Here is an 18,596-nt window from a genome sequence, read left to right as displayed (position 1 = left end):
CTATCAGGTGAGCCAACTGTCCGTTTGCCCCCTCTTTTATAATATATATATATATATATATATATATATATATATATATATATTCTAATAAAATTAGTAACATTGCGTGCTAGAATATAGGTTTAGAAATTCGAAAAATACCCAAAACCGAATCGGAGCACCCCACTGTCCACGTGGTCTTGGTCTGCCCTACCCCTAGTGTTTTTTTTTTTAAGCCGGAGCCAAGCCAATATATATATATATATATATATATATATATATATATATATATGCAATATATCCTTTTGAACCTCACGTCCCTTTACAGCCTTTTACCTAATCACGGCATTGTAGAATCTCGTCATTTTAACATTTCCACACCACATTTCTTAACTTTACAATGATTTTTTAAAACTCTTATCACCTATTTAAGCAACCATAACTTATATATTTTTACATCTAAAGGTAATTTTCATAAATAAAACCAAGGATTAAACTTCTATATTTTTTATTTCCATAAAACAACATTGTCCTAATTCACTTATTTATTGAATATAGAATTTAAGTTAGAGTGAACAGAGGACTCGAATGGAATGCAACATTGTGTTACGGGGCTATATGAATTTATTGCTATTTACATAAATAACATTCTGTCACAAACTGTTACCATTTTCAGAAATATCACATCGCGATGTTGTATAATTTATAGATTAAATATCAATGAACACACTTCAACAATTTGTGCACGAAAACAGATAAATATTCGTGTGTTAAGCACCAGCGGTTAACAAAATACATTTATTTTTATTTATTTTTATCGTTTCGTCCAGCAAAATCTACTACTTTAGAAGAAAATATATACACGAGACGGCAAAATTTCCCTTTACGTAGCGATAGTTATATGGCTGTACCTTAAACATTTCTCTCTAATAAAGCAACACGATTGTTATAATTTTGTATTTGATTGTAATACATGTAATACACATTATTAATAAACTATTAACAACTTACTAGTAAACAGTATAATATCTTACAAGTACCGCGATCCGACAAGCTAACTCGCAGAGGTAATAAATAACAAAAAAATATATAAATATAATCTCCGCTAAATAAAATCGTTGTACACTTTAATTTAGCCACAAAAAAATAAAAGAAATATCGACATTACTCAAAACTTTAAATCATAGTGTTGAAGAAAAGAAATATTGATATTACTTAAAATATTAAATAGTGTTGCCATACTTCCATAAAAGAATCTGCTTGTATGTAAATTATATAAAAACAAGGCTCAAATTTACAATTCAAAGTATGGCAAGACCGAGCAATACTTAAATGTTTCAAGGGGTACGTATGGCTAATTTGTCGGTCCGGGGAGAGTCAGATGAGGAGGCTAGTGGCGCGAGTCTCTCGGGTAGAACTCAGCCAGTATGGAGGCTGGGATACGCTTGAGCATCTCCTTGGGGAAGATACGGAGTAACTGCCAGCCAATGTCCAGAGACTCGAAGACGGTACGGTTCTCGTAGTTGCTCTGTGGATAAATTATTTTCATTGATCATTGTATCTATGAGTGCAGTGTTGCTATAAAAATAATTATAACAACTTTTATTATATACTCTACATAAGAGTCAAATTAAGAAAATAATTGGTGTATCATATATTTTTAATGCAATAAAAGCCCTAAGTAAATATTTATAAATGCTTCGGGGTAATACAACAACGCTTCAGAGAACACGTTAAGCTGTCGGTCCTGGTTATTATCATAGACACCTGGTAGCAATCACTACTCATAGTAGAGAATATATCCGCCTACCCGCAGTAGAGTAGATTGAGTTCCGATCCTTCTACATTTAGAAAGAGGCCTATGCGCCTGCCCAGCAGTGAGATGATGCAGGTTGGGTCATATACGTATTTACAAAGGCCAAACATAGTTGTGCAGGTTTAGAGCCTTTAACAGGTCTCATTAGTTTCCACCATACAAATCTTTGCTGCAAAATACATAGTGTAAGTAGCAGTAAAAATAGAGTTACCTGTGTGATGAAGTTCTTCTCGAACTTGGTAAGGAACTCGAGGTAGAGCAGATCGTCTGGCGTTAGAGCCTCCTCACCCACTACAGCCTTCATAGCTTGGACGTCCTTACCGATGGCGTAGCACGCGTACTATGGGAAAATACATGGTATATTACACTATGGTGTTAGATTATAAACTTCTACAGCCACAATTATCACTTACTTTTACGGGACTTTTATGGTCTCAGATTACTACACCTTTTTAATATGGCATCAGCAACCTCACCAAAAATTTTAGATTTTCAAAATAGCAATTGCAGTAAATCCCGTAAAGGTAAAGATTTTCATTATGGTATCTATGATTTGAATCGATAACTATACTAAAGGATTTTGTTAATTTAAAAAAAAATACTTTTAAAATGTGAAAATGACTAATCTAAGCACAAAACCTATAGATATTCAGATTGTAAAAATATTACATAAGCCACATATGTTGTACACTTAGGACGCAAGAATGCCTTCAAATGTAAAAATGACGAAGTTACAACCCCTATCCTTAGGCAAGAAGCCTATAGATATTATATAGATTGAAATCAATATTATACAGTCACAAGCACATTTAAAACACCAGAAGCCTTCGCCTTCCTTAACCCTCATCTACCGAAGGAACACATTTCGTCCATTTACTATATACTAGGTCAGCAAAAAAACGCTCATTCACCTGATTGTTACCATATACCGTAACCTATAGACGCTTGCAATACCTGAAGCATCGCAAGCGCGTTGCCGACCCTACCTAGGGGTAGGGACCTCCAAGGAGCTCTCTATCTCACTTACACAGGAACACAACACACGTTAATAGCATGTTCATAGACTGCCGATAAACTCACCAGTTGGTTAGAGACGTCAGAGTGGTCCTTCCTGGTCATGCCCTCACCGATGGCGGACTTCATCAGACGAGACAAGGAAGGCAATACGTTCACTGGAGGGTAGATCTGTCTGTTGTGGAGCTGACGGTCTACGTAAATCTGTAATACACATTGGTATTATTAATTTTAAAACTTTGGTCAATATTTCCTATATATTTGTCTATTTATTGGCTTAATGACGAGGATGAAGAATTAACGCCACGGCACTGGATTATCGCTGTTATGGCTTCGATCTACGCACGTGACATACATTTACATTGGCCATACAGATGTTTGCCGTGGTTTAGGCGTTTGTGTATTGTGTGTCTGAACACCCGGCACAGGAGTAAAATTTAGTGCCGGGACCGTTAAATGTGAGGCATTTATTTATACTTAATTTTACAACATCCTACATAACACACAACAACTATAGCTTTAAGATAGTTAAAGAGTGTGAAGTACAATAGACAAACTTATTGCTATTAAGCTATTTCTCCAGGAAATTCAGGAAATTCTTCCAGGGAATTCAACAAAATGCCAATATGGACCAATCCCCAATGTTACATTTATATTTGTGGGAATAAAAAATTATACATTAAAATTCGTACATTCTACGCCATCTCAAACAATGTGGGTAGCTTAACTTACTCCTACAAACGTAATGGAATAATTAAAAATGTCAAAAAATCAACTGTTTGTGTTTGTTTTTAGTATAAATGTTGGACATCCTTCTCACAGATGGCAGTAACGAAACATAAAGTAAGAAACATTTATATGTTACAAAGTATAAGCTCATTCAACACAGAGGCCTTGTTCAAAGTCTAAGTCTCATTTAAAGTCGATGTAATGTTCAAAGAAGCCTATTAGAGCCGAATTAGAGAAGCCTAATTCAAATCAGAAGCCTTACACGAAGTAAACGCCATACTAAACGTAAATGCCTTATCAAAAGTAGAAGCCTTATTAAAAGTAAACGCCTTATCAAAAATAAATGCCTTACTAAAAGTAAACGCCTTATGAAAAATAAATGTCTTACTAAAAGTGAACGCCTTATCAAAAGTAAATGCCTTACTAAAAGTTAAAATTACAAAGGCCTCATTGAAACTAAAGGTCTCTTTTCAGCCCTGTAGCTCACCTGTCCCTCAGTAATATAACCCGTCAAGTCAGGAATGGGATGGGTGATGTCGTCGTTAGGCATAGTTAAGATGGGGATCTGAGTGATGGATCCGTTGCGACCTTCGACACGTCCCGCGCGCTCGTAGATTGTAGCCAAATCCGTGTACATGTAACCTGGGGAAAGAGTTGTACGTTACGATATATTGTTGTTGAAGTAAAACTTATTTACGCACGCTTGACTCGCGGAGTAAGATATTGAATGCATGACGAGAGCGTTACGAAAAGTGTGATCGGGCGAGGCGAACAGAAGTTTAGAGGAAGATATAAGTTAGTGAAGATAGGAAGAGAGAGAGTTAAGTTTCGTAAGTTTAAATTTAGTCGTGTGTTCTAAAGCACACTTGTTTCTTTTAAACTAAATATATCTTTTTTATGCTACTAGGGTGGCAAAAGAAGCGTACGGACCATGGTAATGGGATGATCGTAAGCGATTACCGTAGCTTATAGACATTTGCAACACCAGAAGTGTCACCAGCGAGTTGACTACCCTAACCCCGACCCCCACCCCAGGAGCTCTGGCCACCTTAATCACCACACAACACTGCTTTAGTGCAGTATAATTAGCCTATAATATTTATAGCAAAAATGCGAGAGAATCTAACAGTAATCAAAGTATGTTAGTGTATTTTTTACTAAAGTCTACCTCTTAAGTTATTTTTCTTAGTTAACTAATTTGGTCAAAAATGGATGTCCTTCAAATGGGGTCCAGTAGGTTTTATGGATAACGCGAAAAAAATCCTAAGCCCTTTTTGAAACTTTATTTTGTTTTAATTATTATATATTAGATATTTTGGCAAGGAAGTTTTTCATTAACCGTCCTTTCATTGTAAATTGTAGCCACGCTGATGTCGCTCATTGATCGGACCATTTGAATGACCGCAGTTAGCAGCGTATACTACTGCTGTGTTTAGCTTTTTTTTTATGTCACTAGGTCGGCAAACAAGCGTACGGCTTACCTGATGGTAAGCAATTACCGTAGCTTATAGACACCTGCAACACCAGAAGCATCGCAAGCGCGTTGCCGACCCATTCCCAACCCCCCCAGGAGCTCTGGTCACCTTACTCACCAACAGGAACACAATACTGCTTGAAAACAGTATTATTTAGCTGTGATCTTCTGTAAGGTCGAGGTACTACCCCAGTCGGGCTGCTCCATATTTTGAGCAGGAAATTCCTGCTGTGCCCTACCTCTGTGTATGTGTTACCTGGGAAACCACGTCGTCCGGGCACTTCCTCACGGGCAGCGGACACCTCACGGAGAGCCTCAGCGTACGAAGACATGTCTGTCAGGATTACCAGCACGTGTTTCTGTTGAACAGGTGCTCAATACAGCATGGTGTGGAATCATATCATAATTATAAAGCTGAATAGTGCGTTTATTTGTTTGAACGCACAACTCGAAAATTTTTTTTTGTGTTGGATTGTTATTACTACGGTAAGGCTATAGGTTATATTATATAGGTATAGTTCGTTTCTTATCAAATTACCGCGGGTAAAACTGCGGAGTACAGCTTGTCACGTTATAAAAGAGGAAATGTGCATTAGTTATTTATTTAAAAGCACTAGAAACGGAATTTCTCATTATTTTAAAATAGGAAACCTTTTTATCTATAAAGGCTTTATATCCATAAAAGAAGTCTCTTGAGTGAATAGTTTAGTGTGGACCGAAAACACGACAAAATGAAGATTCAGCACATAATCAATTATTTCATCATTAATTTCTTGGCCTATGAAGGAAAAATTAAATTAACGGAATCAATATCCGTAGGAATCGTGGTATTCATCGCAAAACTAGTCTCAATATTCTTGTGTGGCTCGGAAACTTGGTGCCTCAGAAGTCGCGATTGCAGCAAGATCAATGCATTGGAAATGTGGTGTTGGCGAAGACTACTCTGAATCCGTTGAAGAAGAAGAATCAATATCCAAAATCCTTCCTTATTGGGAACAGTTCCTGATATAAATAAATGTTTATAACACTCATATGGTTGTCTGTTGCTACGGTAAGCAACTTATTGCTTGTGTAATGGGTAACAGTATCTGATACAGCTACATATATTGTTGTTTCGATAAATACATATAAATACTACTTATATTCCTGATATGTTAAAATTGCTCACCTCGCACTGATAAGCCAGGAACTCGGCAGCGGTGAGTGCCAGACGAGGGGTGATGATCCTCTCGATGGTGGGGTCGTTGGCGAGGTTCAAGAACAGGCACACATTCTCCATGGAACCGTTCTCTTCAAAGTCCTGCTTGAAGAAACGAGCTGTTTCCATGTTCACACCCATAGCAGCAAACACGATGGCAAAGTTGTCTTCGTGGTCATCTAGGACTGACTTGCCAGGAACCTGAGGAAGTGAGCAACAAATAAATAAATAAACTCCTCACACTCAACAACCTCAAGCAATTACTGTGACCACTGTGCTAACAAGTCGAACCACATTTCATTTCAATCTATATTAATTAAGTTAGTCTAACGGACTTAACTCGTAAATTTTGTATCCTTTTATAAGCCAGTATTTCTTGATAAAGAGTATCAATTTACCATTAAAAAGTTTCTTTATCAAGAACGTAGGCTATAAAACATGACACTGTAATTTGGTGAATCAAAACAGTAGTTTGGTTTAGTCGGGCCGCTAGATCTGATCAAGATATTACCTACTGTACCCTCAATAAAAAGTAAGTTTTCCTTCAATATTCTTCACATACCTTGACAAGACCGGCTTGTCTACAGATCTGAGCGGCAATTTCGTTGTGAGGCAGACCAGCGGCTGAGAAGATGGGGATCTTCTGACCACGAGCGATGGAGTTCATTACGTCAATGGCGGAAATACCTGCATGGCACAAAATTATTATTAACCTCACACTAATTAGGTAGAGCTACGTTATCCCCACTGTGCCTCGGAGAGCACGTTTAGCTATCGGTCTCGATTATTGTCTTAGACTCCTGATAGCGATCGTTACTTATTGTAGGGAACTTATTCGTCCGTTCGCAGTGTAGCCGTGTCGAAGCTCGAAAACTTCTCCTATATGGATATAGAGACCTTTGCTGAAGCTTTAACTAAGAAAGGGTGGTCTTTTTTATAAAATCTAAAAGGAGCACACGAGTTAATAATAAATCATCAGATGATGATAAATGGGTACTATCACCCATATACATCTGCAAAATTAATTACAGGTGCGTTGCATGTCTTTGGGGAAAAAAAATCAATGTTCGAAAAAAATAAATAGTTGATGAAACGTGACTAAAAAAATGTTTTTCGAATGTGCGTATCGAATAATGGTGTTGGACATTTAATACAGCACTCTATTGCAATATTTTCGCTAAATTTTTACCTAAGTTCGGTTCAACTACTTCTGCAGCATATTTTGTAAGAAACATTTTTACCTAAGTTCGGTTCAACTACTTCTGCAGCATATTTTGTAAGAAATGCCATCACAAACTTGCAGAATAAACTTCCAATTTTTTCCATTGTATTGGAGCAGATATCTTTGGCCAGGACTGTGACATTTGGAGATAAAACAAGTATAGCACATGTTACTCACCAGTCTGGATCATTTCCTCTGGGTAGATACGTGACCAGGGGTTGATGGGTTGACCCTGGATATCCAAGAAGTCCTCGGCCAGGATTGGGGGACCTTTATCAATGGGCTTGCCGGATCCGTTGAATACACGACCTAGTGGATAACATTTCTAGTTATTTAATGAAACAACTTTTTTCGGATTTTATCGCGATTTATTATTAACTTTTGATTCCCGACGTTTCGGATACTTTACAGCAACCATGGTCACGGGAGTCCTCCCGAGTAAAATTCGCGTAAACATTAGAAAACAAAACATTTCTAGTTAAGTAAACTACTTAAAACTATAAATTGATGTATTTTTACATTTCAATTGTTAAGAACTGTGGACTAAGTATATTTCGGCTTCTTATGGCTTTGTATTACTTGTCTATGTAATTGAAGTCGGTTTTTTTCTTTTGCTAGCAAACACATTTATTACTATTTAATTTAATTTTTAAAATGTCACCTTTTCATGGTATTTAAGTCAGCCAGTTACAAACAATACAACCAAGAAGATTTTACTGCCACTTAAAAAAATACGAACAGACTTATCCCCGACCTACATATAAGGGACAAAACATTTATCATGGAGCTAAAAGCACTAAAGTAAAATATGCTTTAAAAAATTTAACTGACCAAAAAATGTCACTTCTGTTTCTAAATCTTAATTTGTAAACTAGAGTGTAAGAAGCCTTCGTATTAATACTTCTGTCCAATAGGGACAAAATATTTATGGTAGAGCTAAAACCTGACATAACATATTAAAAAATTTAAGTCACCAAACAACAATTACATGCCTACATATTATAGTGTAAACTGCAATATAATGTTCAATAACTTACCCAACATGTCCTCAGAGACGGGTGTACGCAAGATGTCGCCGGTGAACTCGCAAAGAGTGTTCTTGGCGTCGATACCTGATGTACCTTCGAACACTTGGACGACGGCTTTGGAGCCGCTGACTTCCAGAACCTATTTGTTACGCACATTACTTTAGAATTACTACTACACATACATATATAATATAGTTTAACACATCTTGTAAAAATGTAACTTTGTCTATTTGTTTTGTAAGTTACAGTGCGTGTTTGACGCTTTGCGGTGTGTATGTGTGCGTGTTTCCGTGATACGTAGGTAACTTCAATTGCGAGACAAACTAATTGAAATGCTTTGTGTGCGTATACTTTTGTAATATTATGTAACTTGGTCCGCAACTTGCTGTATAGGACTGAAGCTGAGCGTGTGTGCGCGCGTACACTTGTAAAATGTAACTATAAGTATAACAAACAGTGCATATGTGTGCGTGTACTTCTTAATATGCACCTTCGATTTTTATGACAGTTACTGTAGTCTTCATCAGATCAATACATATTCTTATCAGTTTTATTATGCAAGTACAGTCATTAATAATAAAATTTAACTTTTTTGCAGAAGATATGTTATTTTAATTTTGGAAAAGAATGAAACACATTCTACATTCATGGTTAGATAATTTTTTCTACACACATTTCATTCATAAGAGCAAAGTTGCAGATATCTAGTCTAGATATCTCATCTAGTCTAAGATAAAAATACTGAAATTTCTAAATATTAAAAATTAATATTTACCTGTCCAGACCGTAGGGTGCCATCTGCGAGTCTGAGTTGTACAATCTCAGAGAATTTGGGGAATTTGACCTCATCCAAGATGACCAGCGGCCCGTTTACACCTGACACCGTCTTGTAAGCTGTGCAAAAATATTCCCATTACTTATAATCCTCACAAACATATAAGATACACTAAAATTACACATTTTTTTAAAGAATAACTGCAGTTTCTTATTGATTCTTATATGTGATAGAAGCACATTTAACTATAATTAACTAATTAAACGTAACATAATTTAAATTTGTAAAATGATGATTCAAAAGTGACTGAAGCAAACACTTGAATAAAATAATAATTGATTTTGATTTTATTTTGACTCTGCAGAAGATTTACGAATTCTAATATTAACAAATATCTCAAATGGAACAACCTTCACTAGGATTTGTTTCCTGTATTAGGGGTCTGGAAACATACTCCTATATTCTATATAAACTTATATATATACTTATACTGTTGGGCCAAAAGGGCAATGACCCAGGGCCGGCACTCTGCAAGAGGTGACGCAAACAGAGCATACGTACTAGGGATGTGAAAACTTAATTGATTTTTATAATAATGGATAACTAAAACAAAAAAGGTCAGCCAAAAAAGTTAACCGTTTTATTGTTAACAGGTCCCTAATAAATACCTCAGTTTTACCTTTTTCCCTTATTGGGGTGGGAAATGGAAAGAGCCCGATATGCTGGATCTTAAAATACACCACTGCCTACACTCTACACAAGCACAAATGTCCAGACCACAACAAAGATCTTTATGGCTTATACAAGTCTTTGTCAAATGGAAGTGGTATCAATGGAGTTGAACCCTAGCACATCAACCAATTACTGTAATAACTGCATCAATGTGATACCTATGATGATGAGAAATTTGAGAGGGTAAAACTAAATCTAACGATCTAGTTTTTTTTGATAAAATTTCAATATATTTTATATAAAATAAAATAGCACCCATTCATATAGTATAAAATCTTCGCAAATATGTCAGTTAGCTAATAGATGTGCTTTCGAGATAATAACGTATTGTACATCAACCTAAAAGCCCTGAAAGGTGTAATTAATGATCCTTACATCTAAATGTGATAAGTAAGGAGTAGTGTAAATCTAAAAAAGACTATAACATTGACACTAATATTACTATTTTCTTTCTTTCTTTAATTTGTTATAATCTAATTGAATTATTACCGAAAAATCAGTCTAAATTATAGAATCAACCTAAATATTACATTAATTTCATGTAATTTTATATAATTTGGTGAAAGTAACATAAATTATTAATTATAAAAATACTATTTTAGTGTATTTGTCAGATTTTATATTATGTATTTTATATTATTTGTATATTAAAAATATATTTAAATATTAAAAATAGTTTTATTCTATGTAATTAGGTTTCATCAAATTTATAAAAAATTCTTTATTTATTTAAAAAAAAAAAGTGACATTTGTACATAGTACAAATATTTCTTTTTGGCTATATGCAATTTAAATGGTAAATAATTTTTTTTTAATATAATGTATAATGTATGTTACTAAATAACTTAGAAAATAAAAAAATAAAGCTACTTATGTGAGTATATCTATTGAACAGCTGACCGAGTCATGTGATTCTAATAAAGAAAAATTGTAATACTTTTATGACAAGAAATTATATCACTTTTTCAAATATGTCATGTAATTCATGGAACTTATTTACGTAAAATTTACATTAATTTTTGGATAATTATCAAGGCCGTGTCTAGAGACTATTTGTTCTAAGTTTTAATAGTTTTGATTTTTGAGTATAAATTAGACTACATTTTATCTGAATTACTCCTATCCAAATAATATATTATTATAGCAAAGGAAAATACCCCTTTTCTTCATTAAAAGAGGATCAGATAAGTTTCTAGGAGATTACTAGGTGAAATCGATATTTTATCAAAATCGACTAAATTTACCACTCCCTATGGGATATGTAAGCTGAATATAGCTTTATTATAGCTAAAAAGACAGAAACAAAACATTATAGAAGAGCTTAATGGCAAAATCGATAATTTGACATAGCTCACTTGCCAAGTAACAGGGGCTAAATACGTATAGGTCCTATAGGATTATAGTAAAATATATATCGAACTTACTCAGACGGGGCTGGGATATGAAGTCGCGCTGTACGACCAGAGCATGTTCTTTATTTGCCTGGGTAGCCGAAAGGGTTTTAGCCATGATTCAGTTTTCTTTTGGCAGGCCGCTCAATAAAACACCAAACTACGCTGCCTCCTCGCCCGAAAACTGACGAATAGATGTTTTGTCTATGCCACTTCACGTGCTGTCACGTGACCCGTCACAAGATGAAAGTTGCCGTAATATGTAGAATCTCCCCGTATTTAAAATCATAAATGAAAAGCATAAATAATGAATAATGTACCAAGTGACTTTCTATAGTTTCACTATAAAAAAATAAACAATTATTAAAAATATAAATATGTATTTTAACATACACACATTCGTCTATTCCGTTAAGCAACTAAATGCTTATGTTATAGTTAACAGCCAACTGTTATAGGTAAATATTTTTTGGTTTTATAAATATACATATAAATTATACATAGATAAGTAAATAAATACATACATTACACCTAGACTCAGGCGAGAATCGAACCCACGACCCTCGGAGCAGAAAGGGCCACTACAAACTGCACGCAGGAAAGTCAAATCAGATTATTATCTACTATAGTAAGGCCTCTTTCATAAGATATAATTAGGAAAGCCCACATTAGATTTTCTTATTATATCTTTTTTTCATATGAGTTTAACCAAGATGTACAAAGATATGAAACTATATATTCTTAGTCTGAGATATGTTATACATATTATGAATTTTATTTAAATTAAAAAGTAATTTTATTAATTGAAATTGAAATTTCATATTTTATAATTTTTCGTTTCATTGTGTTTTATACACAGAGGATTAACATAAGGTAACATTAGCAAAACAAATTAAATATTATGGTTCAGCATAAATTTTATAAACATAGTCACCGATTTTGGATCGAAGTTCCTTATGGAGCGATACGAAGGGCTACCTAGCCGGCAAAAAAACGTCCGAAACGTTAATAAAACACGTAAGCTTTTTATGTATGAACGTTATACAGTGTCTAATTTATATACAGGATGGTCCAATGGGTGACGTCCAAAAATTTTTTTTGGATTGCTGACATCTGGAGGTATTCGAAAATACCCCATGTATGTTCTGCGATTTTTCGTAGTTTAGGAGATATGATTTTTTTTCATATTTTTAAAAATTTTCGACCTAACTATTAAAAAAATTTTTTTTCGTTATGAATTAAGCCATTTTCTTTATTTTTATTTTTTGTGTCTTAGTCCTTATGAGTTGTACTCTCATAGATAAAATACCTAACTTCCTACTATAAAAATTTTCGACCTAACTATTAAAATTTTTTTTTAATAGTTAGGTCGAAAATTTTTAAAAATATGAAAAAAAATCATATCTCCTAAACTACGAAAAATCGCAGAACATACATGGGGTATTTTCGAATACCTCCAGATGTCAGCAATCCAAAAAAAATTTTTGGACGTCACCCATTGGACCACCCTGTATAAGGGTCGACAGAGATCTCGGTCTCGGTCTCGGCATTCTCTGCTACAAATTCTACCGAGAACTCTGTCTCGGTTCTCAGCGAAAAATTGCCGAACTTCTTGGCCATAACTGAGACTATTGTAAGTAGGTACGCTATAGGATAATGGGACTACAATCTACATGTCGTAGCCACACATCGTGGGCCTTTACGTCTATTCCAGACGATTTAAACGGTGTCTGAAGAGCATTTTTTCTGATGGCTGTTCAAGCTGATACGGGAGCGGCAGACTCTACCACACAACGAACAAGGAAAAGATGCACTAGTGTCATTGATGTCGCTGTTTTGATGTTTTTTCCTGTCCGATAAGAGTCCAAACCAGCCTTCATCATGATGTTGTTGACCATCCTTCACACTCTTACGCTATTGGTCTCTGTTCTCGGCTAATTTTTCCCTGCTGTTGTGATTTATGTTAAAAGCGACCATATCGCGCTTGTCGCAGTCTTTAAAACGGAGCAAAGGCCTTCCACCATCCCTCCTTGCATTCGCAACTGCGCCAAGCATGATGAAGTCGAGAGGGATCCATCTTGTGCACATGCCCCAACCAACGCAGACGACGCTGTTTAAGCATGGCAGTTAGACTGGGCATCCGCGCTATTTCTAGAACCCTCTCGTTGGTCGCTCTGTCTTTCCAACTTATACCCAGGATGTTCCGTAGGCAGCGCATATAAAAAGTGTTAATCTCGCGTTCTTGCTTCGCATAGGACGTCAACGTTTCCGCTCCGTACAAGAGCGTGCTCAAAACACAGGCCTAAAATACTATCATCTTAGTCCTGTTGGTAAGATGTTTGTTTTTCCACACTCTTGTACTGAGCCGCCCGAACGTAGTCGCCGCTTTTCCGATGCGAGTATTGATCTCTGCTTCTACAGAAAGATTGTTCGAGACAGTCGATCTCAGGTAGCAGAACCTATCAACCACTTGTAAGGCAGTGCTATCCAGCATTATTGCAAGTATTTCTGCACTGCTGCGTAGCCACGCAGCAAAGAAAATATTATAGTTTCTGTTTTTGTAAATTCATTAATTATTAAAATTATATATATGACGGCTTTAATTTTGAAACAACGTCAACATAATAGATGTCGGTCGGTAAATTTTTACTTATTTAGTGCGAATTATTCGCACAGGTATTGCTAGTTTTATCATAATGCATAAATGTAATTCAAGATGAGGAAATATTATACGTAGGCTGACATAATGTGCCTGGGCTCCCTCTCTGATTACGAGTTTGCAGCCACAGTTCACACAGCCGACGTTCACGCATCGGTCTTTTGGTGCGTGACGGAGGCGTGCCTGAGGGGGGAACCGCCTCTTCCGCAAGAAGTCATACGATGGAGGAGAACAGCTCGTTACGATCTCTTCCGGAAATGGTCGGGGAGCCTGGAGGATTCAGATGCGAGCCGGGAACTGGTGGCGGCTATTCGGCCCGTCCTACGTGGCTGGATCGATAGAGGATACGGTGCGGCGTCATTCCACTTGACGCAGATGCTGACCGGCCACGGCTGTTCCTGAGTGTTGGGGCGGGAGCCGACGTTGGGATGTCACCATTGCGGCTTCCCGCGACCCTGACCAGATCGTCGGTCCACCTCGTGATTTAATTATTAATATTAAGTGAATTATTTATGTTTATAAAAAATTATGTTTATTACGTTATAATTATAACTTAAAATCAGGAAAACATGAATAAATAAATCTAGATAAAAATTAAAAAATGTTGCTATTGATATTTATTGTAGATGTATATTTTTAATCTGTTGGAATTGTCAAATCGAATATTACCGCGGTAATTTAAAAATACCAAAAAAAAAAACAAAATTAATTTTTTATAGAATATTTTATAAAAAGTAATAGTAGTAAATATTATTACAAAACTCCAAACTACACATTTATTATTTACAGTTTTAAATAACTCCTTCACTTACGAAAAATACGATATTCATCTTTCTTGTAATTATTATTACTACTTTGTGGCGTACAATTTAATAGAAATAAATTAAATATCACATGTAGTTTTGTGCGATATTAAGTGTTTTAATACATATATTGTTTTCTAATGTTTATTCGAATTTCACTCATTATAAAGAAACAACTTTTTCGGATTTTATCGCGGTTTATTAAGTTTTATAGATGCCCGACTTTTCGTCGGATAGGTACTTTACAGCAACCATGGTCACGGGAGGACTGTTTTAGTAGAGCAATAACTATATTTTATAATTAAAATAATAAATACAGAAAATTAATGTTGTTGTTAGCATAATATATTTAAGCAATTTTTATAAGCTATGTACATATAAATTACCAAAATGACGGCACTTAAGTGCTGTATATAAAATACTACAAATAAACAACTTTAAAAAGCATATTGATTATAAATACTTGTCTATACTAATATTATAAAGCTGAAGTCTTTGTTTGTTTGTTTGAATGCGCTAATCTCAGAAACTACTGGTCCGATTTGAAAAATTCTTTTAGTGTTAAATAGCCCATTTATCGAGGAAGGTTATAGGCTATATATCATCACGCTAAGACCAAAAGGAGCGGAGCACCAATGAAGAATATTTCAATATCGGGGGTTATTTTTTCCTTTTGAGAGCTTCCGCTGCGTGCGCTGTTAAAACAGTTAAAGTTTCGCAAAAATCATATATGACAGAATTGATCCTCTTTAAAAGTTCTAAAAGAAAAGTCCGCGACAGCATATATCTATATTTTAAGGTTGGCTCACTATAACCTATTTTATGCTAACCAAGTTTGTTCTCAATTAATGCATTATTTGCGAAGATGTTTTTATAAACATGATATTAATTCTTATCTAAATATACGTTATTCATCACAAGTATTTAATTTAAAACAAAAAAGCCTTTTACATAATTCGATTTCAATGAGTATCTCAAGAGATATGGCAGTTTTTAAATAACATCGCGCGGACGAAGTCACGCGCAGAAGCTAGTATTCAATAATATTATAACCGATTATTTCTTTGTGTTGTTATATGAATTACCGTTAGTGTTGTGTTTGTTTGTGTTTGTTTTCCGCAGTTTATACGATTTACTAATTTAATATTTCATCTGTATGTTAAATATTTCTTTTTAAGTAACGATAAAAACATGAACTAATAGTGTAATATTTTATAGAGGTCAAAGAACTGTCAATTTTCAATTAAAAATATGCCACGTCATATATTGAGAATTTGAGAATCTGTAGTACTTACGCTATAGTAAATAAACATGTCAAAATTATTAACGTTTACGTCACAGATTAGTATATATGTAGCTTATGGTGGGCGGGCCGTTCGAGTACACATACTAATTTACTAATAGGTACAACCACAGAGATACATTGTAATAGTAGTAGCCTAGTAGGTATACAAATACAAGTCAGTAGTTCAGTACGGCTGTTTGACGCGTCTGACTTCGTTTTTGCAGTATTCGCAGAGTCAACAGATTACTTTGTAGTCGTTGTACAATTGTACATAGTTTTGGCGCAACTCTCAGCTCGACCTATCGAACAAGGGTCGAGCGCTTTAATATTTTAAGATATAAATAGTTATTATAGACCAATACCATCAAGACGTGTTGATAGTTCTATAAAGTATTTGATTAAAAAATCTGAAATAATGTCGGTGATAGGGAAGATTGTTGTACCGAACGTATCGGCGCGGAATTTCGCTAAAATAAACGCCGCGTTGCAAACTGTGAAATCGAATAGGAATTATTTTACTTACACGCAGGAGCTGTCTCAGCCTTTGGACCGAAAACCCGAATTCGTGACCGCTAAGGAGGCATTCGAGAAATGTTTGAAATCCGGTAAGTTATTTATTAAATTACAAAATCCCTATTTAATTTAAATCGCTTATAAATGTTGTGTAAAGGAATCAATTTCTAACATTCGAATCAAAATAAAACACGTACGAGTAATTTAATCTTATGTCTAGTTATGTTAATTAGCTTAATAATACGTCCTTAAGCCTGTTTTTATATTCTATTTATCTCAGAACTTTATTACTAGAGATAGAGTTTTGAGGAAACTCCATACAAATCTATCACTAGTAGGCAAAAACAAGAGATAGATTATTGGAAACAGTCGTAAGTCATTACAAAAATTTAATCAAAACATAAGAGAACTTTTTGACAATAAAATCGATACAAAGAAAATAAAACAATAGAGAACAAATGATGATCATTAATCTAATAGGAACATGCCAATTGGAGGGACACGGTTACACAATTGAACCTTGTACTCTACAGACTATTTACATTACAGTTTATAGATGAATGATTGTTCCTTTGATAATTAAAAAAAAAAAACAAAGTATAAGGAAATTGTTCACATTTTTTTTTTAATTTGTTAAGATCCACCAGCTATCATTGTAATAATAAAAAATTAAAATACATTCTGTTTTCATATAACGTTTGTGAGTCTCTAAAACAGCAACAAGGGTCCTTATAACAATACATTATTAATATTTTTTACAATAAAAAAAATTAAAATACTGTTTTTTAAAAAATAAAAAAATGTCAACTAAATTTTTAGGTAATACCTAGCTATATATAATAAAATAAAATAAAAAATGCAATTAACAATGTTAACTTAAATTTTTAATAAAAATAGTATTCTTTTGAGGTTGGTCACATCAGGAAATACTTTGCTCAAAACTTGGATTACTCAAGTGCTCAACCTTACAGAAGATCATAGCCAAACAATACTCCTCTCAAGTAGTATTGTGTTCCTTTGGTGAGAAAGGTAGCTAGAGCTCTGGTTGTGTCGTCAGAGATGGCAACATTTTTGGAATGGTCCTAGTATTGCAGGTATCCATAGGCTTGTTTACCACCCTTCTGTAACAACTAGTACACATTCTAAAATTGTTCTTCTTATTAAATTTCTTCCACAGCAGAAGGGCAGAAGCCTTATATTACTTTATATATATATGTTTTTTTTAAATGTATGTCCAGGGAAAACTTCGCCGTTTATGAACCGATTTTAATAATTCTTTTTTTGTTAGAAAGGAGATATCCCAAGTGTGGTACCATGATAAGGAAACCAGGATTTGATGATGGAATCTCAAAGAAATCGAGGGAAACTCTCGAAGATCGTGATGACTAGTGTGTTTGTTAATTTTTTTGGTCTACTTATGTTGTATTACTTGTCTATGTGATTGCAGTCTACTAGTAACTATTAATTAATTATGATTGATTATTCTATCTTCTACTACTGTAATATAAACTCTTTGTAATTAAAAATTATTTTCTACTTTTTAGTTCGATTAGCTATAAAAGCATGCTTTTTTTTAGTTTTTTTAAACTATTATTTAATCTGGATCCTTTCCATTAAAAGTAAAGATGCAACAAATAAGGGTAATTATATAATATTAAGAAGTAATAATTTATTTTAAAAAATATTTTTTAATATAATATCCTGTACTTTTTTTTTTTTTTCTTACATCTATTTAATTATTTCAGAAAGCCATTAAACCTATCAATCATTCAATTATTCTAGACCAATTATAAAAGAAAAAATTAAACAAAAGTGTATGTACAGATATAAGATTTCAATTTTAACAATTTTTTTTATACATACAATACACACATACAATACAACTAACATTTACATTACAAAAAATTGATGGGTTCATACTTTCATACTGTACCTACTTATATTTTAGATTATGCATTTAAAAGATGAATCCCCCTGA

General features: G+C 34.3%; 2 protein-coding genes across 2 annotated transcripts in view; one reads left to right on the top strand and one right to left on the bottom strand.

The window, feature by feature from the left end:
- Positions 1-470: 470 nt before the first annotated feature.
- On the bottom strand, positions 471-11,572 carry LOC123665228 (V-type proton ATPase subunit B). The gene is made up of 11 exons (XM_045599562.1): positions 11,392-11,572; positions 9,236-9,354; positions 8,470-8,599; positions 7,610-7,741; positions 6,773-6,897; positions 6,181-6,411; positions 5,269-5,371; positions 4,026-4,180; positions 2,876-3,013; positions 2,007-2,135; positions 471-1,507 (listed from the first exon to the last, which is right to left on the bottom strand). The coding sequence occupies exons 1-11, from the start codon at positions 11,474-11,476 to the stop codon at positions 1,370-1,372; spliced, it is 1,485 nt and encodes a 494-aa protein (XP_045455518.1). The 5' UTR covers positions 11,477-11,572; the 3' UTR covers positions 471-1,369.
- A 4,713-nt stretch (positions 11,573-16,285) lies between these two features.
- LOC123665229 (4-hydroxybutyrate coenzyme A transferase) overlaps positions 16,286-18,596 on the top strand; it is a 38,666-nt gene continuing 36,355 nt past the window's right edge. Inside the window, exon 1 of the mRNA XM_045599564.1 lies at positions 16,286-16,710. Within this exon, the coding sequence (XP_045455520.1) occupies positions 16,521-16,710 (190 nt within the window). The 5' untranslated portion in view covers positions 16,286-16,520. The remainder of the gene's footprint in view (positions 16,711-18,596) is intronic.

The sequence above is a fragment of the Melitaea cinxia genome, chromosome 23 (assembly GCF_905220565.1).
Source record: "Melitaea cinxia chromosome 23, ilMelCinx1.1, whole genome shotgun sequence".
Taxonomy (NCBI): domain Eukaryota; kingdom Metazoa; phylum Arthropoda; class Insecta; order Lepidoptera; family Nymphalidae; genus Melitaea; species Melitaea cinxia.
This window is presented reverse-complemented; position numbering and strand designations above follow the sequence as displayed.

Coding starts and splice junctions, on each gene's coding strand:
- LOC123665228 (XM_045599562.1), bottom strand. CDS start 11,476: ATGGCTAAAACCCTTTCGGCTACCCAGGCAAATAAAGAACATGCTCTG. Junction 6,898..7,609: donor AGAGGAAATGATCCAGACTG/GTGAGTAACATG, acceptor TGTGCCATGCAG/GTATTTCCGCCATTGACGTA. Junction 3,014..4,025: donor GTTATATTACTGAGGGACAG/GTGAGCTACAGG, acceptor TGTGTATTACAG/ATTTACGTAGACCGTCAGCT.